The sequence below is a fragment of the Mustela nivalis genome, assembly GCF_964662115.1.
Source record: "Mustela nivalis genome assembly, chromosome: 8".
NCBI lineage: Eukaryota > Metazoa > Chordata > Mammalia > Carnivora > Mustelidae > Mustela > Mustela nivalis.
Window position 1 is genome coordinate 18,666,514 of NC_139027.1, and position 26,739 is coordinate 18,693,252.

A 26,739-nucleotide genomic window follows, 5' to 3' on the forward strand; every position below is an offset into this window, starting at 1 on the left:
TTAGGAGAAAAGCATCTAATTAAGCTAATTCAAATTAAAGTCATGAAAATGCTCTTCTTAAAGAGCCTGGGTATTTCCCCAACCTCTTAAAATAGCCACACAGGGTACCCAGTTGGCCTGATGTGAGGGATTCCTCTTTAAACCAACATTCTCCTCCTTCCTCCTCTTATGGCCAACGAGCTCTGCTGGCTACCTTAGAGAAGGCCCACCTCTCTCACCTTCTCTCAGGCCTCACCGTGAAATTTCCCAGACACGTAAGGTGAAAGCTAGGAAATGTCTCCAGGGACGGTTTCCTGAAATGCATTTAGCATTTTTAACTCAACAGGTCCTTGAGGGGCGCCTGGGTGGCTCAGTGGGTTGAAGCCTCTGCTTTCGGCTCTGGGATGGAGCCCCGCATCGGGCTCTCTGCTCAGCAGGGAGTCTGCCTCCCTCACCTCTCTGCCTGCCTCTCTGCCTACTTGTGATCTCTGTCAAATAAATAAAATCTTAAAAAAAAAAAAAGTCAGGTCCTTGAGTGAATGTCCACACCTCTGTGTCTTGAGATAGCCCTGCTCCTTATCCTGGACTCCTTAAATCCCCTAGAAATCAAGAGCTACCAGAAGCAGAGTAGATTACCGTTGGCCCTAGAAGCAAATAGATGCAGTGTACCAGTTATGATGAGGAAGAAATCAATCAACTGGAACAGAAATAATGAAGATGTAGGCCAACCATTACCATTTGTGACATGTTGCCTTGGCTGCTTTTTTTTTGGGTGGGGGGGAACCAAAACACAACAGGATATGTATGTATGTGTGTATTGGTATACACACACACACACACACACACACACACACACACCCGTTGGGTTTTTGGCCCCTCTGGAGAAACCTCACTAATACAGAGTTTCTACCTAATTTCCCCCAAATCAAGAAAGGATTAAATGGAGGCTTAATTCTCGTACTTTATCTCAGTGTACCTGCTTGACCAAATGTGGAATGTCACGGGATCAGATCTTGTATGTTTCTCAGGATTTTGTCGACTTAAAAGGCAAGAAGGACAGGATTTGCTGACTCGTGCATCAGGTTGTCCTAACCATGACTCTGCAGATGTGAGTGGGTTTAGAGGTTTAAATAATGTCATTGGTTCTGTCCTCCCATTGTTGACTTGTTTGCTCTGGAGTTGGCTTCCCAGCCAGGCAGGTTCTCCCCACCTTGTAGCAAAGATGGCCTCTGGCAGCAATTGACATTACGTTGTTTTCCCTTCACGTCTTCCTCAGTAGATCCTTCAAAAGTCCCCAGGATGACTCTGATAGACTTGTCTTGGGCCAAGAGAACCAAATAGTCAGAAGGATGAAATCCTTTAATGGCCAGTTCACATTGTGGGTCCACCGGGCATGGGAAGACCAGGCAAGAGATCAGCCATCCTGTGAAGTAGAGGAGGAGCAATTCTCAAAAGGAAAATGCGCCAAGCTGATAAAAAGTAATGTATTGATACACTTTTATAAGGGTCAGCATACTTTCTGAAAATTTAATTCAAATTAGCAAGGAATAGGATGAGATGTGTGAATAATACAGATATTTTTAAGACATGCTTTTTTGTCCTTCACATATAATCTAGTTGTTCTGAAACTGATCACATTATTTAATAATTTAAGGAAACATGAATTATTTCATTAGAAACTATTTTCTGAGTGCTTACTGAACGCCAGACATCGTGCTAGATGTCTGTTGTATGGAGGTAAAAGACAAATTTCTTCTCACAAGGACCTTACAATCAGGTGGGAAAGACAAGCAAACCAGGAAACATTTTCAATGTGGGGTCACAAGTGCAATGGTAGATGCGGGCATAGGCGCCATGAGACTCCCCCAAAGGGCACCTATTTAACTCTAGGGTTTAAGGAGCTGATGCATGAGCCGAAGTTTGAAAAACAAGTGGGGGTCAGAGAGATGTTGTAGGATAGGAAAGAGTCTTGCAAAACAGAGGGACTAGCATGTGCAGGAGACCAGGGTCACAAGGTAGGGTACTGTGTTTGAAGAAGTATAGATAACTTGAATGGTGTACAGGTGGGGTGCAGGGAGGGGCGGAGCTCGAGAGGGAGGCTGGAGACAGATCACAGAGCCCTGTGCCAAGCCCACAGATTTGAGTTTATCCCTGAAGGATTCTAAACAGGGCATGATGTGTCCAGATTTGCAATTGAGCGTGCTGCTCCCGGCAGCAGATGGAGCGGAGTGAGCCAGACTGGAGGCAGGAAGAATCGTCAGAACACGGCTGTGGGTATGTAAGATACGAGGAGAACGTCTTTACAGAGAATGCCCCTTAATAACATAGGGGAAGTAGCAAAATCACTTTTTTGCAATCCCAATTCAAGCAAGGATTATGATTATCCACCGATGTTAAAATGTTCATATGGTCTTAAAGAATCATTCATTGGATTATTAATCACAAAGGAAAATCCGTGCCTTTCCAATGGAAAGATCTGGCAGCCATCACCTTAATCTTGAGGTCAAACTCAAGCACAGTGGAACAATCCAAAGTTCTGTGCCTTCTGCTGTGAAGCAGTAAGAGTCACATAACTTCTCTTCTCTCGTGTTCTTTCCAAAGATGTTTAATCTGAATTCAAGCTTTAAGAAACAGACAAATCCAGAATGTGGGAGCTTTTCTAAGAAAAATGGCTGGAACTCTTAAATAATGTAGTATATGGGAAACAGAAATACAAAATGTGAGGGGAATATTCTAAATGGAAAGAGGTTAAGGAGAGCCAACAACCATATGCATATGGAACCCTTCCTGAGATCTTTGATCAAAAACTTGAAACAGCTATAAAAGACATTTTGGGGACAATTTGGGAAAGTTGAACATGAACTAAATATGAGGTAACAGCTTTCTAAGTGTGACAATGGTATTATTCCCACATAAGAGAATGTCTTCATACTTAGGTGATGCTGGAGAACTGAGGAGTAAAGGGTCTTGATATCTTCAACCTAGTTACAAGTGGCTCCATCAAATGCATAATGTATATATATGTGCAAATATGTTATATATGGAAGCTTTGGCATATATGATGTATGCATGGTATGTATGGGTGCTCTTTTGTATTTAGACCATACACGGTGTATGTGTGTATGTGGGGGAATGGGACAGATCACCATTCTGCAATGTCTTTTTCAGAATTTTACAAGAATGGGATGTCATTTTGGAACCTTATTATGATGAAACACATTATATACTTGAGAATGAAATAACTGATATATTAAAATGTTAAAATATGTTAATGAAATATTCAAATGTTTCTTTAACATTGTTTGTATCTCATATAATAAAAAGATATACTGTTTTCTATTTAAATTTGGTTTGCATTCATTAAGGACTGCATTTTAAAAAAGATTTTGTTTATTTATTTGAGAGAGAGTGAGCGCAAGAAGGGGGAGCGGCTGAGGGAGAGGGAGAAGTAGGTTACCCGCTGAGCAGGGAGAGTGACATGGGGCTGGATCCCAGGACCCTAAGATCATGACCTGAGCCGAAGACAGATGCTTAACTGACTGAGCCACGCAGGTGCCCCAAAGATTCACTGTTTTCTTGTAAGATATTTTCCAAATGGTGACAACTCTTGGCTCATTTTTTCTTGTTCTGATATAAGACTGACCTGTTATACTATCAATTCAATACCAGAGAATACCAGGATAAAGAAAAGACAAGGGAAAGATACAGAATTTCTCAGTCTATGATACTCTATCACCACCTCTGAACAGCAGTGATGGGATTTGTAGGGGGTATGAGTAGAGTGAATGCATAACAGGGGACAACCAATTGAAGGGAGAAAGGAAATGAATTAAATAGGAGAGGCGTGGAGATACACACATATGGTAAATACCTTGGAGATTCCTTCTCCTTTCTTACTAATGCCAAATAATAAAGTTTAATTTTAATGTACTGTGTATGTGTGTGTGTGTGTGTGTGTGTGTGTGTGTGTGTGTGTGTGAGACAGAGGAGTGGGAGAGACATGTGAGGGGGATACATTCTATTTTTTTTTTTAACGATTTTATTTATTTGACAGACAGATCACAAGCAGGCAGAGAGGCAGGCAGAGAGAGGAGGAAGCAGGCTCCCTGCTGAGCAGAGAGAGCCCAATGCGGGGCTCGATCCCAGGACCCTGGGATCAGGACCTGAGCTGAAGGCAGAGGCCTCAACCCACTGAGCCACCCAGGTGCCCTGAGGGGGATACATTCTAGAACTTAAAAAAACAAAAAACAAAACCAGTATTAATCGTGAGCACTTTCTAATGTCATTAAATTAATTTTAAAACATCCTAACAGTTGACAGATGGATATGGTTTATTTTTTCCAAGGAAGACCCTAAACCATTCACTCATCTAAGCATGTAGTATTTTGAGCCAAGAAGTTCAAATCACTTAATTCATCTTCATGGTTTTTCTGGGAAACAAGGAGAAAGAAGAAATTACTCTCCATCCCCTTTTTTACATGCCATCTGTCTATAAATGCATATATTTTGATTATGCACTTTATAGAAAAGGAAATTCCATAAACCAAGTACATCTCTCTGAAACACTTTAAACCCTCATTAGAATATATACATTCACCTGAAATTATTGCCTACAGACACCCTGTATTCTTGCAATTTTCCAAATATGTACACTTCTATGGCCATCATGCTTATTATTTTTAATGGCTACATAATATTCCATTTTATTGATTATGCCACAGTTTGCTCAAATACCTTACTCTGACATTTTTAGGGGTTGTTTTTAAACTACTTTTGGCATCATAAGTAATCTGTGAATGTGTCATTGTGCAAATACTTTGTTTACCTTTTGGATTCTTTACCTGAGTCTCAATGATGCTGGCTTTATTGTTTCATTTTTGCTAGACTTGTAAGTATATAATAGAACGTATAAGCTGTTTGATTTGTATTTCTCTCATTTCTGTCAGTGGTTTAGCCCACAGTTTCTATTTGCCTGTGTATAAAATTGTCTATTCTTATCCTTTTACACACTGACCAATTGCCACAGAGAAGATAAAGAGTAGCCATAAAAATTTTTATTAGATCTAAATTTTTTAAGAATGTAAGCTCCCACGAGTTATATTTGTCACAAATAGTTTTCACATTCTGTGGTCTTTCCTTTTTAAACTTCGTTCAGTTACATTATTTAATATGATGTATTAATAGACATTAAGAAGAAACTGTTAACAGGATTTGCTCACAGTTTCTTTTCCAGTGATTTCTATTGCCCTTGGAGACCTCCTTATCATCCCTGCAATTCCTAACACCTGAATCCTCTGGTCCCACAACAAGAGGAGAAAATAGCTTTGGCTCAAGGTTGAAGTGAGGCCTGGCATACCCTGGGAACACAGCCTCCTCTCTGGGGACCATGACTGAGAGCTGGGCGGCTAGTCCCCAGGGACATTGTTATCTTCACTCTGTTTTTTTCCACTTCCCTATTTGTTCCCAAATGATCACTGTGATATCCCAGAATTAAATCTCTGGCTGTCCCTTAAGCTATGGGGTGAGGAACCAGAACTGACTATTCCCAGAGTTGCCTGGGAGGGGTGGGGGTGGGGGGTCACAGGGAGAAATGGGCCAGGATGGTGTGTCTCTTTGTGTCTCTTTGACTCAGTCATGCTTGCTCCAGATCACTGCAATGACACTGCTGCCCCCTTCCATTATCCTGGGCCCGAAACAGGCATTGCACACTACCCCGGCTTGGGGCTAGAGGTGTGAGACAGCTCCCAGCTCCACACAGAAGATTATCTTTATGGCTGTTTCTGGCAGAGCTCAGTCCGTGTGTGTGTTGTGTCTCTGGAGTCTCTGTTGTGCATTACACCTGTGTCCAGCACCGCCTGCACCGTCCTTGTGATGTGTGGATGTGTGCTTGGCCCCCAGAAGCCATGAGGAGGGAGCTACTTCATGGCCGCCAAGCCACATTCTCCAACGCAGTCATTCAGCTCGGCTGCGAGCACTTGGACCTCAGTGGGTCCTCGAGCTCTCCACTCTGATTCTGCTGAGGCGTAAATAATATGACCCGGGATGAGAATCCACTCGAAGCTGGAGGGGCTGGGGAGCATGGTGGTTTGGGAATGGGAGTGGCGGAGGGGAAGAGAAGGAGTGTGGAGATGGTCTACCACTGTGTTTCGAAGAAGGCGTACTCTAAAACTTAAAGATAAAAGGATACACACATTTGTTTGAAAATGCTCGGTTAAGAGCTCTGAAAGGCATTATCAACTGCCTGAATTACGGGACTGCAAAAGCTGATATGATCTTCCTCAACTTACGGTGGGATTCCATCTTGAGAAACCCTTCATCAGCTGAAAATACCATGAGTCGAAAATGCATTTCATTCACTTCACCTGCAAAACCGCACCCCCCTTCCATGTGCTCAGAACAGTTCCACTAGCCTATAGCTGGGCCAAATCATCTAACCCAGAGCCTACTTTATACTCAAGTGTGGACCATCTCATGTAACTCACTGAAGACTGCGCTGAAAATGAACAGAATGGTCGTGCGGGTGCAGAAGCATGGTTTGTGTGTGGACGGTTCACTCTCACGGTCACAGGCTGGCTGGGTGCTGTGCTCCCTGCCCAGCATCATGAGAGAGGGTTGTCCTGCACAGCGCCAGCCTGGGGAAGAGATCCAAATTCAAAATTTGAGGGATGGTTTCTACTGAATGCACATTGCTTTCACCCCATTGTGAAGTCAAAAACTCCTAAGCTGAATCATCCTAAGTCTGGGAATGCCTATATTGAGGACATGGTGATAGAGAGCTGTTCACACACAGGCAGAGTGAGAAATTTCAAGGATAAAACAAAGGAGGGTAAGACTCAGGGCAAACACTGTGTAAAGAAAGAGTTGGGCAGGAAGGGGGGGGGGTGCGGGGGGGGGGGATTGGGGCAGGACAGGGTTGTCAATGGCAGGGCTGACCCCACAGGCAATGGGGTACATCCAGCAATTCTTCATTCTATCCATAAATAGCTCTCTGAATACGAGGCCATACATACCATTATTTGCTTAATATTTATAATGGACTTTCTTTTTGAAATGTAAGCATCTGGGGCGCCTGGGGGGCTCTGTCAGTTAAGCCTCTGCCTTAGGCTCAGGTCATGATCTCAGGGTCCTGGAATCGAGCCCTGCATCGGGCCCTCTGCTCAGCAGGAAGCCTACTTCCCCTCTCTCTCTGCCTGCTTCTCTGCCTACTTGTGATCTCTCTCTCTCTCTCTCTCTCTCTGTCGAATAAATAAAATCTTTTTTAAAAATAAAAGAAAAGATATTTACAATAGCACACTGTATTTATTGAGCAATATCCACATATAAGTGGATCCGAATACTTCAGACCTGTGCTGTTCAAGGATCGGCTGTTATTTTCAACCCTCAATTGAATGTGAAGCTGCCAGAGCAAAGACGCATTAGTCTTTTTCATCATTATATTATCAGGCCTACCCCACTGCCAAGTACATTGTAGCTCTCAATGCAGCACTCAATTCAAGCTGTTGAATGAATGAATTCCACTGTCTAGCACCCTTGAACAATTCTTCCTTTTATCAAAATCTTTTCTTAGCTGAACTTTCAATCTGCAACATATTAAGATCTCTAGATTTAAAGACCAAGACCAACTGCATTACTGGCTTATTTGTGTGGTCCAGCTAGCCAGTGAGATATTTCCCTGCAGACGATCGGCTTAGAGTCTTTTAAATCACACTTATGTGGTGGGGCCACCTGTTTTGCTTCACAAAATAGCAGTGTGCATGACGGGTGACAGCAGTCTCCCAGGTTGGACTCCTGGGTTCCAGTCTCTGATTTCTCACTTACTAACTGTGTGACATTGAGCAAGTTATTGAGCATGCCTTGACTCAGTTTCCCCATCTGTAAAATTATACCTGCCTCATAAGGTTTTTTTTTTTTTTAATGTTTTTGACATGGTGCTTGGCACACCGTAAGTGCTAAGTAAATTATCATTATAGTTACTAGATGCCTTTCCCTGCATGCTCTCCAGTTTATTACTATCTCGTTTTCAAAGTGTAACCAGTCAATGGAGCACCTGGGTGGCTAGGTCGGTTAAGTGTCTGCCTTTGGCTCAGATCATCACCCCAGGACCCAGGGATTGAACTTCATGTTGGGCTCCCTGCTCAGTAGTGAGTCTGCTTGTCCCTCTGCCACTCCCCCAACCTGTGCTCTCTAACTCACTCTCTCTCTCTCTCTCAAATAAATGAAATCTTAAAAAAATAAATAAATAAAGTGTAACCAGCATTCTAGTCTGAGCAGAGCAAAAGGTACAGGAGGCTAGCATTTAAGTTCTAGATATTTTACTTATTTTTAAAGATTTTTATTTATTTATTTGACAGAGATCACAATAGGCAGAGAGGCAGGCAAAGAGAGTGGGGGAAGCAGGCTCCCCACTGTGCAGAGAGCCTGATGCAGAGCTTGATCCTAAGACCCTGAAATCATGACCTAAGACGAAGGCAGAGGCTTAACTCACTGAGCCACCCAGGCGCCCCTAGATATTTTACTTATTTTAATACATTCTAAGATCACACTGGTTTTGGATATCATACTGTTGAACCATATCAACCTTGCATTTAGTAAAACCTTCATGCCTTTCTGTATGAATTTCTGTCCAAATAGCACTTACCTTTCCTGTCTCTGAAGAATTGTTTAAAAAAAAATGCAGAACTTTTACATTTGTTCCTATTAGGTTTAATTTTGTTGGCTTAGACCTGGTATTTCAGTTCATAAGGGTCATTCTGAAGTTTGATGACATTGTGCCATATTGGTTACCATTCTTAGATCTATGGCGTCTGCAAATTTGTTAAGTCCATTTTTTTAATGGCTTATCTAAATCGTCCACAAAGTTGTTGAACAGAAAGAGGCCAAAGGCAAAATCCATGTAGCATTAGTAAAGTCTCTGCAAGTTAACATCTAATGGACCAACAGCATTCTTCACACGACATCATCCAGCCTAGAAATCTCTGGTCCATAAGGATTCTAGATTACCACTTCTTAATAAAGAAGCCTGTAAAAACTAGGGTCTAACGATGTTTGTCGAGGTATACTTATAAAAGCAAAAAATAGAAAACTATTTTAATGTCCCATAAGAGGTAATTGATGGAATACGTACTTCCAATGGATTATTGTCAATGTAAAAAAATTATAATTCTGCAGACTCATGGTTTCTAAACTTATTTTGAGCCATAGATACTATAGAAATTTGCTGGCTTTGCTCCCTCGTTTTCATACCCTCTTCTGATAATGTCATTTGGACATCCAGGAGGAGATTTCCCTTTCTCCACTGATGGACTTTTAGTAAAACTAATAATTTTCCTTTTGCTTTCCTAGCCAGAGGGTAAACCCCTGATCCAACTTAGGACAAGTGGGTTCTCTCTCCTAGCACTTTAAAAACAAAAAGTTGGAACTGATGCACCACAATAGTCATGCCCTCCTCCAGCTGGTTAATACAACATTCCTGCTCCTGGGAGCCCAGAGCTGCCCTGGTTCCTGCCCATTCTGATTCTGATTTTTCACCTCTGCCCTTGAATCGATGAGCTACACATAACCTTCTAATGAATTGCATTTTTGTTTCAGTTATCTAGTGTTAATTTCTGTCCCTTAAATCCAACATTCTATGTACGGTAACAGATGCTACAATTGTGGCAAGCCTAGCATAATGTATAGAGTTGTGGAATCACTATGTTTTACACCTGAAACTAATGCAACATTGTGCGTCAAGTTTACTTCAATAACAAATAAATTTAAATATTAATTTTAAAACTCTAACTCTAGAGCCCTTTAATACTTTGTTAATCCATTTCTAAAATTACAATATATAAACAAAACAAAACCAAAATCCGGAGTGTCCATGTTAATGGGAGGTCTATCCATTTGGCTGCCTCTTGCCCCATATAATAAATGGAAAAGGCTCTACAAACGTAGTGTAAAACGGAAGTCCTCTTTCATTGGTGCCATATTTTCTCTTCCTTCTCTGGGGATATTAAATGTAAAGTTTTCTTCTATTACCTACACTGTCTCTATGTCCTGCAAGTCCTTTTTCCTGTTTTGTGTTTTGTTCTCTATCTTTCATGTTAGATGCTTTTTTTTTTTTTAAGATTTTTTTCTTTATTTATCTGACAGAGATCACAAGTAGGCAGAGCGGCAGGCAGAGAGAGAGGAGGAAGCAGGCTCCCTGCAGAGCAGAGAGCCCGACATGGGGCTCGATCCCAGGACCCTGGGATCATGACCCAAGCCAAAGGCAGAGGCTTAACCCACTGAGCCACTCAGGTGCCCCTGTTAGATGCTTTTCTTAAGGATCTGAGGATCTTTGGCTTTCAGTTTATACTTAAAAGCAACCCACTAAAACATGATGAGAAATGTGAATGGACAGGGGACCTATCCAGTTCTCCCGTTTTCAGCTCCACTCCCTACATCTGGCTCTTAGTGCCTGTGATCCTGAGAATTCCTGGAGTTCTGCTGTCCACATCGCCTTGTTTTCATTGGCATCTCCTTTGTGGGCACTTGTTTTCCATCTCTTTGTTCTGCCAAGTCAGTGCCATACATCTACTTTCCTTACTTCGATCTTCCAAAAACGTGCTGTCCTCTATGGTCCTGTTATCTCTTCTCCTCATCTCCATTTCCTTGCGGATTCTTATCGTTCTTAGTCCTTTAATGTAATTTTAGTGGGGAGGAAGTACGGGTAATCGTTGGAGTTCATTTCACTAGAAAATTCTATCTACTTTTCCATAATTACCATGGTTTCTTTTTATAGTAAAAGCAAATAATGGTATTTTTCACCTTTTAAAGACACAGTACTTAAAACATTTTCATTTTGTCTACGGATGGTCAAAAACCAATTAATGGATTAACAGATTGAATGATCAGTTGATTCAAAAAGGAAATAAAGATGGTTACTATGACTGATCCTTCATAAATTCATACTGGCTCCAAGTGTTCCCTTAATCATTTTCTAGGTATTCACAAGCAACCCTGTTTAACCAAGTGATTCTATTAATTGTCAGCATTTAACAGGAATCTGGTAATTAGCAGAATCCACAATTTTCCTTCATACAAGGTCATTTCAATTTCAATTCCTTTCTAGTTTCTCATGAATTTTCAAAGTTTATTGATAGTTACTTTGCAATCCCTTTTCCAAGACTTTCTAACATCTTAGAAAGAAATTTATCTAGACATGGAGATTTTTATTTGTTAAAATAATTAATTCTAATAAACAACTTTTGCCTACCTTACGCTTTGTCTTTTTGATGTTTGTTCTAAATCTTTTCAGTTTAAAGACCATAGTAGACTTTTTCTGGGGGGAGTGGAATGGGACCACCTAGCATCCAAACACACTTCTCATGTGAGGGAATCCAACATCTGTAGGAAACAAGGTTCCACCTTCCACTACAGAAACCAAGCAGAACAGCTCTCCTTGTTCTCCACATACCAACTAAGCGTGCAGTCTACAACCAGTGAAACAGACGCTACTGTTCAAGATTTTGAATATTGTGAAGATACAGAAGGTGGTAGGTCTTTGTTACTGCAGTATGGATTTGAAAGAACAGATGAAAAGGAATGAGCATCCTTTGTCAGAGACACTAAAAGTGGCAGCAGCACGTAGCCAGTGGTGGTGGGGTCAGCCATGGTGGCCTTATTTTAGTGGTGTGATCCTGAAGGCATTTGGACTCCCAGTCTCTCTTGGTTTCTGGCTGGGTTTTGATCTTGGGCTTCCTATTGACTCTCTACTATTCTAATGAATTTCTTTTCTGCTTAAGCTAGCCAGAGTTAGTATATGCTATGTAGACCAAGAACCTTGACTAGTTCAAAGAAACTGGTGCTGGGAGATCGTTGCCAGCAACAGAACCTTGGGGAAATTGGTAGAAGACAGAATCTGCTACCTAGTTACTTAAGACTAAGAGAAGTAAATATCATTAGTATACATGACATCCAGTGGCTGGAAAAAATTAAAAGGTAAATAATGCCCCTGATCGTTGTTTGTTAGAACCAACTATTTGATCCTGCCAAACTACAGCAATGTCAAAAGGAATTACAGGACTACAGAATGCTATGACTTCTTCTGTTGTGTTGAATTTGCCTAAAAGAAAATAAGTCACCAACTCAAGTTCCTAAATTCTCAGACTGTAATACAAATTTTCTGAGACTGCATGAAAAAAAAAAAAAAAACTCATTTCTTACAGCCACAGGACAGAGATAACTCAAAGCTACACTCCAAGAGTTGCCAAATTACAAAGTCAGTGGAATTGACAGTCTCCCTAGATCTCTTACATCAAAGTTGGGGCATTGATCAGCAAACTGGTATACCTCAAGCACTAAAATGGGAAAATATGCAAGAATATGAAGAGCTTAGGAAATCCTATTCCGCCCTCAAACCTCACTGAGCCTCCACCAATCCTAACAGGATCTGCCTTTCTATCTAATGAGGCTATTATTATTTTACATGAAGAAGCATCTAAGGGAGTTACCTTGCAAAGAGAAGCCAATTATCCTTCCCTACTCTACCACCTTCACTCCTCGTTATCTCCAAACATATAACTAGAATTAGGTACCAGCATGCCCAGGAGGGCCAATTATAAAGTAGAACCCAGGAGTTAATGATCAGCGCTCACTGTGGGCAAGTTGCACACACACACACACACACACACACACACACACACACACCAACTTTTCTTAATTTATATGAATATGGTGGGAAACACACATGGGAACAGTTTGGGGTTTTTTTTGTTTTGTTTTGTTTTTTGTTTTTTGTGTTTTTTTTTTTTAAGGAAGATAACCAACATTTTAGATTCACCTAGAATTTATAGACGTGGATCCATTTTCTAGAAATTTGAATTTAACATACTAATTTGAGTAGTTGGAAGTGTTTCTCCTTATTTTCTTGGTGGGCTGCCTAAAACCTAGTCACACTAGAGAACAATGTTAAGTGAAGCCAAGATACGATATAGTGTAAGGTTGAGGAAGGACTTCAAAGGCACTGAAGGGTAGAAATATCTAAGGGCATTTTTCATATCCTCTTTCTATGTCCCCAAGGTGGCCCAGAAAATGCTCATGAAGGAAATCTTTGAGAGCGGTTTAATGGCTATCCTAAGTAGGCCAAGAATGGCTGTGTTAGGCTACCGCTGAAATGGACCCTCCCCCTGCAACTCCCCTTCCTTTATTTCAAACACCATGGACAGATCCTGGCTCAGCAAAGGCCAAAGATGACAGTTAATTGCTAGTGATACAGGGACGTGATTTGCATCTTGGGCAGCAAGGCGAGTATGCTAATCAGAAGCTTCAGGCCTTCCAGGATTTTTTTTTATACTAAAATAAATAATCAACCACTAGGATCCCATTTGATTTAAAAATTTTTATATAAATAATTTGAAAATTTGAAAACCAAACACCTGGTCTGCTGGAAAAATGTTTGGCTCAAGTCTTTACAATAGAGTGGCAGCCTCACATCAAATTGCTAGACCCAAGACTTCATGAATAAAGGGAAAGCCTGGGTGCATTTGAGGAACAACACTGCTGTGCCACCACAAGTATAGACGGTGTGTAGTTCTACCCTTTCCCAAAGGGGATTGTGGCCACAAAAAAAGGATCACTTAGGGATTACTGGGCAATGACTTTGGCTTAACACTAATTCTTCAGAACATTTCATATCTCTCTTGCCCACTGGTTGGAGTGAAGGTCTACTAGAGTCAGGTCATAAGTGGAATTTTGGTCAGAATCTACTTCACAGTGGGCCCTAGAACCCTGGAGTCCATCCCATAGTTATTCCCTCAGCTCTTGAGTACAGAGTTGGACTACTCATTCTCATAGCTTGGCATAATCACAGAAATGGGTTCCTCACCTGTGGAGGAAGGTCTATTATGTAAATAGAGCCGTGTGGAAGTACCGGTGATCTCTCCTACCAAACAATATGCTGATGGCCACTTAGGTTGTTTCCGTATCTTGGCTGTTGTGAATAATGCTCCAATTGAGCATGGGAGTGCAGACATGTCTTCAAGATATTGACTTCAGGGGGTGCTTGGGTGGCTCAATTGGTTGAGCGTCTGCCTTCTGCTCAGGTCATGATGCCAGGGTCCTGGGGTTGAGCCCTGTGTAGGGCTCTCGGCAGGAAGCTGACTTCTCCTCCCTCTGCCTATCACTCTGCCTACTTGTGCCCTCTCTCTCGGTCAAATAAATAAATAAAATCTTTAAAAAAATAGATATCTATTTCATTTCCCTTGGATACATATCCAGGAGTGGGATTGCTGGGTTATATGGTAGTTCTATTTTTAATTGTTCATGCTGTTTTCCATATTTACTGTAGATTACATTCTCACCAACAGTGCACAAGGGTTCCCTTTTCTCCACACACTCACCAACACTTGTTATCTCTTGCCTTTTAGGTAACAGATATGAAGTGGTATCTCATTGTGGTTTTGATTTGTATTTCTCTGATGATTAGTGTTGTGAGCATCCCTTCATATACCTGCTGACCATTTGAATGTCTTCTTTGGAGAAACATCTATTCAAATCCTTTGCTCATTTTCATCTCAGGTTCTTCCTTCTTTTGATGTTGAGTCATATGAGTTCCTTATGTATTTTAGATATCAACCCCATACCAGGAACATGGTTTGTAATTATTTTCTCCCATTTCATAAGCTGCCCTTTCATTTTGTTTATTGTTACCTTTGTTGTATAAAAGCTTTTTAGTTTAATGTAGTCCCATTTGTTTATTTTTGCTTTGCTTACTTATGCTTTTGTTGTCATATCGAAAGAATTATTGCTAAGATCAATGTCAAAAAGCTCTTTAAGTATGCTTTCTTCTAGGAGTTTCAAAGTTTCAGGTCTTATGTATAAGTCTTTAATCCATTTAAAGTCAATCTTTGTGTTTGGTATAAAATAAGTGTCTAACTTCTCTCTTTTGCATGCAGATACCCAATTTTCCCAGGACCATTTGTTGAAGAAGCTGACTTTTCCCACTGAATGGTTTTGGCATCCTTGTTGAAAGTCATTTGACTGTGGATGTGAGGGATTATTTCTGGGCTCTTCATTTTATTCCATTGGTTTATATGCCTATCTTTGTGCCCGTACCATACTGTTTTGATTACCATTACTTTGTAATATGGCTTGAACTCAGGAAGTGTGATGCCTCCAATTTATTCTGCTTTCTCAGGATTGCTTTGACTATTCAGAATCCTTGTGGTTCCATGTGAATTTTAGGATTTGTTTTCCATTTCTGAAAAAAATGCTGTTGGAATTTTGATAGGGCTTGCATTGAATCTAAAGATTGTCTTGGACACTGTGGACATTTTAACATTCATATTAAATTTTTAAGCCATAAATACAATATCTCTCATTCATTTGTGTCTTCTTTGATTCCTTTAAGCAACATTTTAGTTTTCAGAGTCCTGACACTCTATTTTGATCCTTCTTCTGATATGCCATTTTTTAATGTCTTGACTTACCTTTTCTACTAGACCTGACTTTTCTGGATGGCAGGAGTGTTCTTAGTTCTCTCTCTCTTAGACTCTCTAACAAAGTCTCTTGCATGTAGTATGCTCTCAGTAAATGTATGTCCCATAAATTAGAGCACAACGGAATCCTAAGCTAAGAGACGTAAGATACTAATGGGTTCAAAATCAAATTGACTTCCTTGGTTATATGCATGTTGGTATAAAGATGTGCGAGCTTCTTCATTATTTTCCCTTGGGAGTGGCTGAGCATCCTGTCATGGAACTGAACTGAGCTGTCATCCTTGAGCTGGAAAAGTGAGCACTTTTAGAGATTCAGAGATTTAGGACTTTAGAGATTTAGAAGCTAAGAATGGGGCTGAGTATCAAAGAGGGGTCCTGTAGCCAAGCGGAGCCCAGGGAGAGGGAAATGGGCATAGCCAGGGATTTCCAACTTCACGGCCACCAAAGACTGGGCATCTTATGGGAGAAAAGGAGAGGTGCTCTCCAAAGCCACCATGAGGCTGTGAATAGACAAGGCTGGGAAGTCTGGGTATGGCTCAGGCAGGCCAGGGAGAAGTGCCAAGGGTTCAAGTCACCAGGCTCCAACGTCCTTGGAGAGTTGGCATCTGGCCTCACTGAAGTCCCAGGGCTCTGCCTCCACTGGTGCCATTTTCCCAGGCTTTGAGTTCAGCATCACACGTCCTTCCTATATTCCTAGTGGTCAGGTTTTTCTCCCTTCTCCAAGTTCGCTTAAACCCCGCTTTGACCGGGTTGGCCAGGCCGTGGGCAAACCTGTTCCTTCTGGGTGCAGTATCATGCTGGTCTCCTTAGCCAAGGTCTGGAAAGCCAGATCTGACCTTCTGAGATGATCCGTCTGACCAGCCATTCACCTCCCATGTTCTTCCTTCTTCTAAACCGTGTCTTTCAATGGACAAACATGGCGCCATGGGCCTTCAAGTCCTTCAGTGTGTCCCAGTGGAAGCAAGCATCCCACAGGCTGGAGATGGGAGGTGATGAGTGGCAAACAGGTGGCTCCTGACAGCTGGGAACAAGGACAGAGTGAAAGGACAGAAGAGTGGGGGCAAAGGGCATGGTAATTCCTGAACTTTCTACTAGAAGCAAGTGAACATGGATTTGAACTTCACATGGGAAGGGAGCCTCTTCTTCAGAGACCACAGACAGCAGTACCTAATGAAGGGAAGCTGACTCTGTTCTGGGGGGTAAACACGAGAGGAACTGAAAACAGTGAAGAGGTCAGTGACCAGGAGAATTTGCTTAATATTTTTAAACCTTGAAATGTCAATAATCGATACCTCACTTCACTCACTCTCTGGCAAAATCTGGTTTAGAGGTGAAATCTGTCTGCAGCAGCCTTCTGTGGCACAGGCTGTGATCTCACGGCAGCAGGCAGCTCTGTCCTCCTGTGTCCCTCCTGCAGCCCAAGGCAGCTTCCAGGAACCTGGCCAAGAGCACGTCCTACTGACCCGGCTCTGGGCTGTTTTCTGTGTTGTGGAGATGCATTCTTCGGTCCTAGGATACCCACCTGCTCCTAAACTTGGGTATTGTTTTTATAGGCTGTTCTTTCCCTGAGGCTCCTGAGAAGTAGGTCAAGGTACCTGCTTCAAGGGAGAAGTGCCAAGGGTTCAAGTCACCAGGCCCGGAGTCTGGAATCCTGAGTTCTATTTCAGGCTTCACAGCTAATCAGCTACGTGACAACCTTAGGGGCACACCCTCCCTCTGGTTCTCCCTGGACCCTTCTCCAGGCCTGATCATTTCTTTTCTCAGGAGCGCTATCACCCGGAGCTGTCGTCCTCTTCTGTTTTACCCCTCTCTAGAAGGCCCTTTAAAGCCATTGACCGCTTAAGGCTGGTGCCCAGAGCAAGAGCTGCTGTAGCTGTGTGGCTGGTGGGGCAATTAGAGGCTCCTGGACAGACACGAGGAGACTGGTGTGGCTGTGTAGGGCTGGAACAGCACAGACCAGGCTCCCGGACTGAAGGACAGGCCTGGTGTGATGCCAGAGCCCAGGATGCAAGTGAGAGTCCAGCTTTTTATGCCATGGTTGTGGACTGCCTCCCACTTCTAAGCCCTCCTTTCTCTGAAGTGCAGGGAAATCTGGCCTTTGGTCCCTACAGAAACTCTGGAAATTGTGGTGCCCATTGAAGGGATCATTGAGCTGTTGCAGCCAAGCACATTGCCCGGAGTGATTGTGTTCCCCAGGGTGCTCTCTGGCAAAGGGAGAATAACTTTTCCTTAGGCTCAGTTCCTCCAGCCTGGCCGACCAGGTGCCAAGACACCTCTGGGCTCTGGCACAGCTGATGCCTCAAGGGTCTACCGCTGATGGCTTAGAAGGGGTGAAAATTAGAGCACCTGCTTTGGTCTGGATAGCTTAAGACCCTCTCCACCCCACCCTCCAAACCAGAATAATGGGAAAGTGAAATACAGATGAGGAAGGAGAGCAAAAACGGGTAAAAGAGAAGGAAGGGGGCATGGCCTTTGGACTGTGGAGAACTACTCAATTCAAAATGCAGTTGTCTTGTGTGCATCAGTGTGGACTGCAAGGTGTTACAGTGTGGTCAGAAGAAAACCGTTCCTGGAGGGCAGAGTGTCCTGGGCTTGAATCCCTGCTTGATATTTACTAGAGTCATCTCACCTCTCTGGGCCTCAGTTTCCTGGCTGCAGAATGGGAGTAGCACTGTTGACCTTTCGAGGTTGCTGGGAGTGTTGGCTGAGATAAACTATGTAAAGTGGCCCAAAGCATAATACATGCACCGTAAATGCTATTTCTTCTCTACTTTCCTTCCTGCCATACTCATCACCATGTTTTGGGTTTCTGCAGATACAGAAAGAACCTAGGTAGGACTGAAATCTGAATTCTCACTTTTCCTCATCTCAGTGCATCAGCCACCATGCTGACGGCATCAGTGTTTAATATTTTGCGTTGAACAGAACTGTGGGCTGGGAGTATCTCCCGGTGTTCAGACCAAGCTTGACTCCAAATTCTCCCTTCTACACTGGTTCAGGTGTGACTCTTAGCAGATCTCAAAGCTACCTGACTTCCTAAAGCTAGAGAATAGAGATACAGCTTCTTTGTAAGTCATCGGAGGGTCTAGACTAAATGTGAAATTCAGGAACCCTCCCAGGGTTTCCAGGGGGGCCTCCAGTGCTCACATGTGCTGCTAAGAGAGGTAAAAAGGTAAAGGAGCTGGAGCAAAACCTGGAAACAGCAAGGGAGTAGAAGGAGATGGCGAGGCCAGACAGAAATAGGGAACGTGAGTTTGGGGTACAACGGAGAGAGCACTGTTCCAAGAGTCCAGCCACCCTCTGGTTCTGTTCCCTGCCCTGGGGGAGGAAGGAAAGAAAGTAAATAACTGTGTGAGTGCCCACTGTGTACTTTCACGTAGGTTTTATATAAACTTACCAATAGTTCTGCAGGAAGCTGAGGTTCAGAGAGGGTAGATGACTGGCCTGCAGACACACAGCTCGGTATCTAGGAAGAACACAAATCAACCGCCTCCGTTTCCTCTTCTGTACAATGGGAGACATCACACCATCTTTAAGGTTGTTACCTCCTTCACTCCTACTTGTAGAATATGTTAGGGACAAAAACCTCAACCATGGGATAAGAGGAGAAACTAAGGAATAGATGCTGGAAGGAAGGCCAGGTGAATGCGTGAGAGGCCGAGGAAGCTGGATGGAGAAGCCTTAGGGAAGCCACCAGCTAGGCCAGAAGATGTCATTAGGGTGTGGGGCGGGAGCCTTCTGTCTACCGTCTGCTTCTCACATAGGGTGAAGTCGGCCTGGAGCACAAGTAGAGAGGATCCTGGGCGCAAAAAGTGTGAATTATGCAAGCGGCATAATTCCCTGCAGCACTTAGGGGGTGGGTGGGGTGGGGTCCGTTTCCCGCGTACCTGGCGCAGGATGGACGCTCTTTGGTAGCCAGAAGCTGACTGAGAGGGCCACAGCGGAGTTCTTAATTAGGAAACGGGGCTTCGCTGAGGGAGCCAAGGAAGGGAGGAGAGTTAGTCCCTCTTCCTTGCCTCCCCAGGCTCAGCCTAAGCATCCTGGACAGATCGGGTTGGGGGTGGGGAGGGCTACACCTGCAGCTTCGGGAGCCCCTGCTGACCCTCTGGGCGCAAGGGTTAGCGGCGATGTCCGCTGTCGGCCTGCGCATTCCGACAGGGGCAGGGAATTTGGGTGGGCGACTCCCCCGAAGAACGCTGCAGCTGAAAAACGCGCGGCCCAGGACCTGGGAGCGACAGGCTGGGAAGGGCGCACCTTGGGGTTGGGGTTTCTGGGGAGACTGCTGGGGCCTCGGCAGGCGGAGGGCGGGAATTTGCCTGGGGCGGGGCGCGGCGGGGCGGGGCCGGGGGTCGGGGCGGCCTGGCAGTGGCCGAGCTAGGGGGAGGGACGTCTCATTAGCATAGCCTCCTCCCCTCCCGGCGCGGCCCTGCCCCGCAACCCGAGCGCAGGCCGGCCGCGCTCAGTCTGGGCGGCTGAATGGGCGCGGGGCTCCCGGCTCCGGCCCTTCCGCGTCCCGCCCTCGCTCCCGCTCCCGCCCCGCCCCGGCCTCCGCCGGCAGCCGCCATCCGCCGCCCAGGCTGTGAATGAAAGGCAGGCGCCGCCGGGGCTGGCTGCAGGCGACACGGCGACGCGGCCTCCCAGGAGGCGCTCGCCCCGCGGAGATGTACGGTAAGGAGGGCTCTGCCTCGGGGCTCGCAAACTTGCGGGGCGCGGACCATTGTCCCCCTGCGGGGCCCGGCGAGGCCAGGGGGCGCGGACTCGGTACCCAGCCGGGCTCTTTCTGTCGCCCTGTGCACTCGCGGCTGCGCTGAGAGGACAAAGATGCTTGAGGCCGGGGACCCTGGGGTCCTCGGAAGTCCTTCGGGCCGGTAGTGCGCGGGCGTGGGGCGGGTGGGCGGTGGTCCGTCAGGGGGCGGGGGGGCTGGAGTGACTCGAGCGGCTGCGTGGTGGGGAGTGCGGGTCTCCCCTGGAGCCGAGCAGGCAGGAAGCGTTGGTGGAGGTGGCCGTGTGACAGCATTTGCAGAATTAACAAAAGCGGGTTGCGCTGGGGAGTTTTATGCGGGAAGCCGGCCTGGGATTGCGGGGAGAGCTCGCTGCCTGCCTTGTGCCGGGCTCCGAGGATGAGGGGGGCGGCGCCGGTGCAGAGGGCTGGGGCGCGAGCCAGTCCTGGGAGCTTCTTGTCGCCGCCCCTGGAGGGACGTGGCCTCTGTCCACCCCTGCCGCCCGCGGGTCCCAGGTTCCCTAACTTCCAGATTAGCCCTTTTCAGTGATGAAGGGAGGAGACGCTGCTGAGGGTACAGCGCACCTTCTGGGGAGTCGGCCACCTTCTGGCTGTCACCACCCCCCACCCCCGACATCTCTTCCTCCCTTCCCCAACCATCCCCTCAACTGATGTGCAACAGTTAGCCAGACCCTCCTGATGCACAGTTCCGCTTTAAAAATTTGCCAGGCATTTCTCTGGTTTGGAGGCATTGTGGGTGAAGAAAAGAGAGCAATTAGGGTCTCACATTGTATCTCTAATGAATGGAACACTGGAGACCCAGACCAGTCTAGGAATTAATGGCCTTATAGAGAGGCTCAGATGCTATGAACTGAGGGGTGTGTGTGTGTGTGTGTGTGTGTGAGTGTGTGTGAGAGAGAGATGATCCCGATGGACATAAGTCCATCAGGACGCAGGTCTGGGGTTCTGACAGCTATTTAGGATCAGCCAAAACACTGGAGCTGTGCTCGCCTCCTACCCCTGCTGCCAGGTAGGGGCTCAGGTGGCACCTGGGGGGTGAGCGTTGGGAGAAGAGCAAGTTCCCGATTTCACCCACCGCTGCTGAGGCCCTCTCAGCTGCCTCACTCTGCACACAGACCATGAGTCACAAAGTTTGGTGGAGGCAGAGGAAGCTGAGCATAGTACAAAGGCTCCGCAGTCAGTGGGCCTCACTATTTAGAGAGAGAGAGAGAGAAAGATTCTGCCCTACCATCAGTATCCTTTCCTGTCCTGTGGTCACACATCTGCATTTTTGAACCAGGTGGAGACATCAGCAGATCCCCCTCGGCGAGTGTGATTTCTCTTGGATGCACCAAAGGTGGGGGTGGGGGCTGGTCTGAGAGCATGTTCTGCCGGCCAGTGGGGACTCTGCAGGAAGGTAGCAAGGTGAATAAGCCAGGAGGTAACAAGCTTTTATAAGCTGGGAGGCTGTGAGGTTCCCAGGAGAAAGCCCTATTTTCTTTCTGTTTCCCCCCTGTTCTTTTCTGCAGAGTGTGCAGGCTGGCACTGCAGATCACTTGACAAGAGCACGTGACTGCAGGGCACCTGCAGTGGGAAAGGAGTTAGGACCGGGCCCATGAGAACTGGGGCGAGGGGGGGCTAGGAACCCTAGTCCTGCTGGACCACCTCTCTGCCTTTACTCTGGAACAGTTTCATAACTGATCTCAGCTATCTGGACATTGGGGGTCCCAGTCGGCCTCTGCTGTGTGAAGCAGATCCAGGAAGAACTGATGGGTACAGAGAGGTGAACTGGGAAGCCAACATATCTGGGTGTTATTTTTGGATACCCCACAGCTTTTCCATTTCTCTGTTATGGTTTTATTCCTCCAGATGCAAACAGAGATGGCACTTACTCCTAAATCATTCATAGAAAGATTATAAAGAAAGAATCTTCTGGGCAGTTGCCTGCAGCAAAGGGAAGTCACGCTGATGCTGGTTGGGAGATTGTTACTGAGTCTTGCTTAGTGCAAAGCCTTGTCTTAGGAAGTGTGAAAGGGAGGCTGCTCTCCAAAGGGAGGCCTCAGTGGCCTGGATTTCAGTGTTTTCTTGCGTTTCATGAAAAGAAAGGGTTCGTGAGATACTTGTAGTCATTCTCTCTCCAGCAGTCAAGAGAGTGATGAAAAAAAGAAGTGGATAGAGAGGTTGGGAAGGCATAGAGACAGACTTTTTATATTTGGTTCTTGTTTTTCCCTATTTTCCAAGTGATTTGCTCAAGGTGACACAGTTAGGTGGAACAGGGGGAAATGAAAACGGGCTTCCTAGCTCAGTGCCCTTCTCCCCTCAAAGCCTCGGGTAAATGCTCATTGGGAGAATGCCATGAGGGATGTTATTGGCTGATGGGCAGTGAGGCCCCATGTATGGCCAAAGGCACCTAAAATTTAGGTAAAAGTATCCCTTGACCACCCACCTTGGTGACTTGATCCCACTCTGAATTTGTAAAACCTGACTGCTGTTGGCACCTCACAGCTCCTTGGAGATGTGGGACAGACCTCCCTCTGCTCCCCTCTCTCCTCCTCACCTTACCTCAGCCCCTGACAACTCAGTCTTTCTGCCTTTCTCAGTCTCCTCTCTCCCCTTCCTTCTGTCTGTGGGAGAATGAGGGCCCCTTGTCTTGGCTAGAGGACACAGTGCTATTTGGGACAGAAAGAATCTTAGAACTGGGGTCAGCCCATCTCCGTCTAAGAGCCAGCTCATGGCTATGTGACTGCAGACAAGTGGGGTCATCTCTTGGGATTACATCTCGGTACGAACTGGTGGGGTGCCCGTCTATACCTTCCGAGTCTGTGGTGAGCCTCGAAGCTGGGTGGTGGGTGTAACAGGACCTCAAGAGGTTCTGCGCTCACAAGACAGGTTGCTGGAGAGCCTGGGCCCTTCAGAGCCTGTCGGGCCTTTTCCCTTCTCTCTTCCTCTCTGCCAGCTCCTGGGATGGTTGTTTGCATCACCTCCTGCCCCAGCCTAGCCACACGGATCTCTTCCTTCACCAGCCGCCCAAGACTCACTTCCACTGCCTCCTTACCATACACTCATTCCTAAACCCCAGTCACTTTCTGGAAGTGGCTCTCCACAGTCTCCAAGACTTTCCCACAGTCTTGTTTATACCTAGGAACAGAGGTTGATAAATGAGCTGGAAAAATAAAAGCACTTGGTCCTGGAGTAGGAAGATCGAAAGCAAATTTTCTGGAAAGAACAGGGTTCCCCTTAAGGTTTCTTTGTGTTAGAATTGTATAACTAAGTTTCCCTATTCCCCTCTCCTGGGATGGAGCCACAGGAGTCCTGCCAAGGAGTGTCCCACTTACCCACTGAGGTGAGACGGAGCTCTCCGAGAGACGATACCCTCCAGGATGAAGGGAGCGGGCCGTGGAGAGCGATTGGACAGGATTTCCCCAGAACCCCATACAGTCCCTAGAGCCCCATCCCTCTAGAACAAAAGCTGCTCACCTCCCCGGTCCTGCCTTGTCCTCGGCAAATGCCTTTCTTCTTGCTCTGTGGTTGAGAATGCACACTGTAGGGAAGTGAGCCATGGTGGACAACTTTCTGGAAAGATGCCTGACACAGCACACTCATGTGCAACCCATGTGGATGGTGTGGAGAAGCCGCAGGGTGGGGCTGACTCCCTCGGAGGTGTAAGGCTCACTGTTGCAGAAAGCTCTATAGCTCCTGCTGCTCCCATCATGGGCAACTCCCACAGCGTGCACACACACACACGCACACACACGCACACGCATGCACATGGGTTGCAACCTCGTCCCCCAAATCTCGAGGCTCCTGCAGCCCTGTGGTGCAGGGTCTGGCTTGGGACAGGAGCCCTGTGCCCTGCCTCCCCTTACCTCCCCCACCCAACTCCTTTAGTCCTCTCAGGAGTAGGCGGCATCTCCCTGCAGCTCACAGTTCAGTGAATCCAAACGCAGTTTTCTTTTTGCACATGTATGAAAGTAGACCTTAATATTACCTTACAGAAAGTCTAGAAAAAAGAGAAGGGAAAAGACCGTCCACAATCCTACACACTGAAACCAATGTTTTAAAAAATACCATTAATGCTCTGGTTTCTCTTCAGATCGTATAAATCTTTCGCCTTTTAAAAAATACTATCATATAAATGACCACTAGGATTTTGGACTCATCTTTTGCCCTTTTCCTTGCAATTTCTTGCCCCATCCTGGCTGGGTTACCCTTAGCATGAGGGTGAGGGAGTACGGTGGGGGGGTTGGGGGCGCCCATAGCCTGGGTCTGAATCCCGACTCTGCCCTTCCAGTAACCTTGGACCTGAGCCTTTCTGAACCTGTTTCTGGCTCTGCAAAGATGACAACCCCCGCCCACCTCACTGCAGAGATTAATCAGGATGAGAATGCTGCCCCCACTTTCTCCTTCCCTTTCTTCAACTCTCTTCTGTGTCTTAATAAAAAAAAAAAAAAAAAAAAAAAAAAACAGGGGGAAACAAAAATATATGTCCCATAAGCTTGATACCAGTGCCTGTGAGCCTGTTCCTTACATCAGACACCACCACCACCACCAACAACAACAACAACAACAAAAAAAAAAAAAAAAAAAGAAAGGAAGAAAGAAAGAAAGAAAGAAAGAAAATCCAATTTGAAAAGCATTTTTTTTTTTCCTGGTAGTCATCCAATCTTTCTAGAAAATCTGGAAAACATAGTAAACTATAAACAAGTATAACTGCTTTTACTGTTTTGATATCTTTCCTTCATGCATTTGTTTGTGTGGTTGGAATTACTCATTTTACATAATTTTATATTGTATTTTTCTCTAGTTTAACATTGGAATATAAGCATTCCTCCCCCCGCCCCCTACCCAGGTTAATGGCTGCCATTTCTAATGGCTACGTAACAGTCCACCGAGTGGAAGTAGAATTTCCTTCTCCTACATTTAGGTTGTACATACAGTATTATAACCCTGGGAAGGGTACCAAAGCTTTCTCTGAATTTTAGAATATTTCCCTAGCAGCTCTCTAAATGGGTTGATCAAGGTATATGAACATTTAGAATATTTGTTACATAGTGTCAAATTATTTTCAGTTTATATCAGTTACAATACCACTAGCAGTTGTGAGAGTACCTAACCCCCAGTACCCTCAACACCATTAAATACTGAGATTTCCCCCCAACCTGTGCTAATTTGATAGAAAAGTTGTATCATTTTAACTTGTATTCTTTATTTCTAGTGGTCAAATACTTCGTACGTTTTTAAACCATTTGCATTTTAGTGAATTGTCAAACAAGTGAGTGCCTTATTTATTGAAGATCTTAACTACTTCCCTGTCAATTGCTCCACGTGTTGTGTTTGAAGGGAAACGGATAAACATTGTCAACTATTTCTGGAGTGTCAGCTACATGTGATACTTCGAGAGGCATCCAAGGGGGATACAAAAACATCGAGAAGTCCCTTCCATCAAGAAGATGGAATTATTTGAATTATTCCAGTAGGTAACCAGGTTGTAAAACGTGCAAGACTGCAAATGATACACAGGTAGATTCGGTAAAGTTGCACAGTGTTGCAGGACCCGGGGGTGACTCATTAGCTGTTCAGCCCGAAGCATCTCCAGGTGGGAGAGACCACTGCCAGGTGGAGCCATTTGGGAGGACTTTCGAGGGGGTCTGAAGGCTGGATGGGGGGAGGGGTACGGGTGTGCCAGGTGGTGGCACCAATGTGAGAGCATGCAAGGAAGTGGGGGAAAGAGAAGACCCGTCCAGAGAGAATTAGGGGCGGGGGGATCCCTGGGTTGGGGCAGAGGTTAGGTGAGGAATGACTTGATGGAGATTTTGTCAAGATAAACGCTTTTCACTTATCTCCAGGAGCATTAGGAGCCACTAAAGATTTTAAACTGCCAAAAGGCTGACTGGCAAAGTTGATTGTTTTGGGAAATGAAGCTGGGGGCACTGTGCAGAATGGGATGGGGGTGGAGAATGAAGTGCAAATGAAGAAAAGTAGAGACAGTTCTTGTAGCCACAGGCAGTAGCTGAAGGAGTGAGAAAGCCTTGGACCACTTACAATTGTGCATTTTCAGTGGGAAATGTTTGTGTCTTTAAAAAAAAAAAAAAAGCAGTAGGACGGGGGGGGGGGGGGGGGGGTTGGGCGGCAGGGAGGGGAATTGAAACATAAAAAAAATTCTCTTGCTACATAAATATGGGTTATATAAACACATATAGAAAACAGTTTTTTGGGCGCCTGGGTGGCTCAGTGGGTTAAAGTCTGCCTTCGGCTTGGGTCATGATCCCCAGGTCCTGGGATCGAGCCCACATCAGGCTCTCTGCTCATCAGGGAGCCTGCTTCCCTTCCTCTCTCTCTGCCTGCCGCTCTGCCTACTTGTGATCTCTGCCTGTCAAATAAATAAATAAAATCTTTAAAAAAACAAAACCAGTTTTTCTCTCAAAAAAATTTTTTTTAAAGAAATAAGCATAGTTTAAAGTAAGTGCTTAATTACTTAGTGCTGTAAAGTTATTATAATCTAACTTGCTCTAAAGATGATTTAGAGTCTATACTTTATACACACACATATACACATGTACATACACCTGGACTACAATA

The 26,739-nt window shown here is 45.2% G+C and overlaps 1 protein-coding gene and 1 long non-coding RNA gene across 4 annotated transcripts in view; one reads left to right on the forward strand and one right to left on the reverse strand.

Moving 5' to 3' along the window:
- Nucleotides 1-923: 923 nt before the first annotated feature.
- On the reverse strand, nucleotides 924-21,364 carry LOC309871823. Its single transcript, XR_014315503.1, has 3 exons — nucleotides 20,542-21,364; nucleotides 18,838-18,906; nucleotides 924-1,402 (listed from the first exon to the last, which is right to left on the reverse strand). It is a non-coding gene; the product is annotated as an uncharacterized lncRNA (long non-coding RNA).
- EFR3B (EFR3 homolog B) overlaps nucleotides 19,863-26,739 on the forward strand; it is an 88,810-nt gene continuing 81,933 nt past the window's right edge. For all 3 annotated transcript variants that reach the window (XM_082745068.1, XM_082745069.1, XM_082745070.1), the window contains exon 1: nucleotides 19,863-20,108. In XM_082745068.1, the coding sequence (XP_082601194.1) occupies nucleotides 20,024-20,108 (85 nt within the window). In that variant the 5' untranslated portion in view covers nucleotides 19,863-20,023. The remainder of the gene's footprint in view (nucleotides 20,109-26,739) is intronic.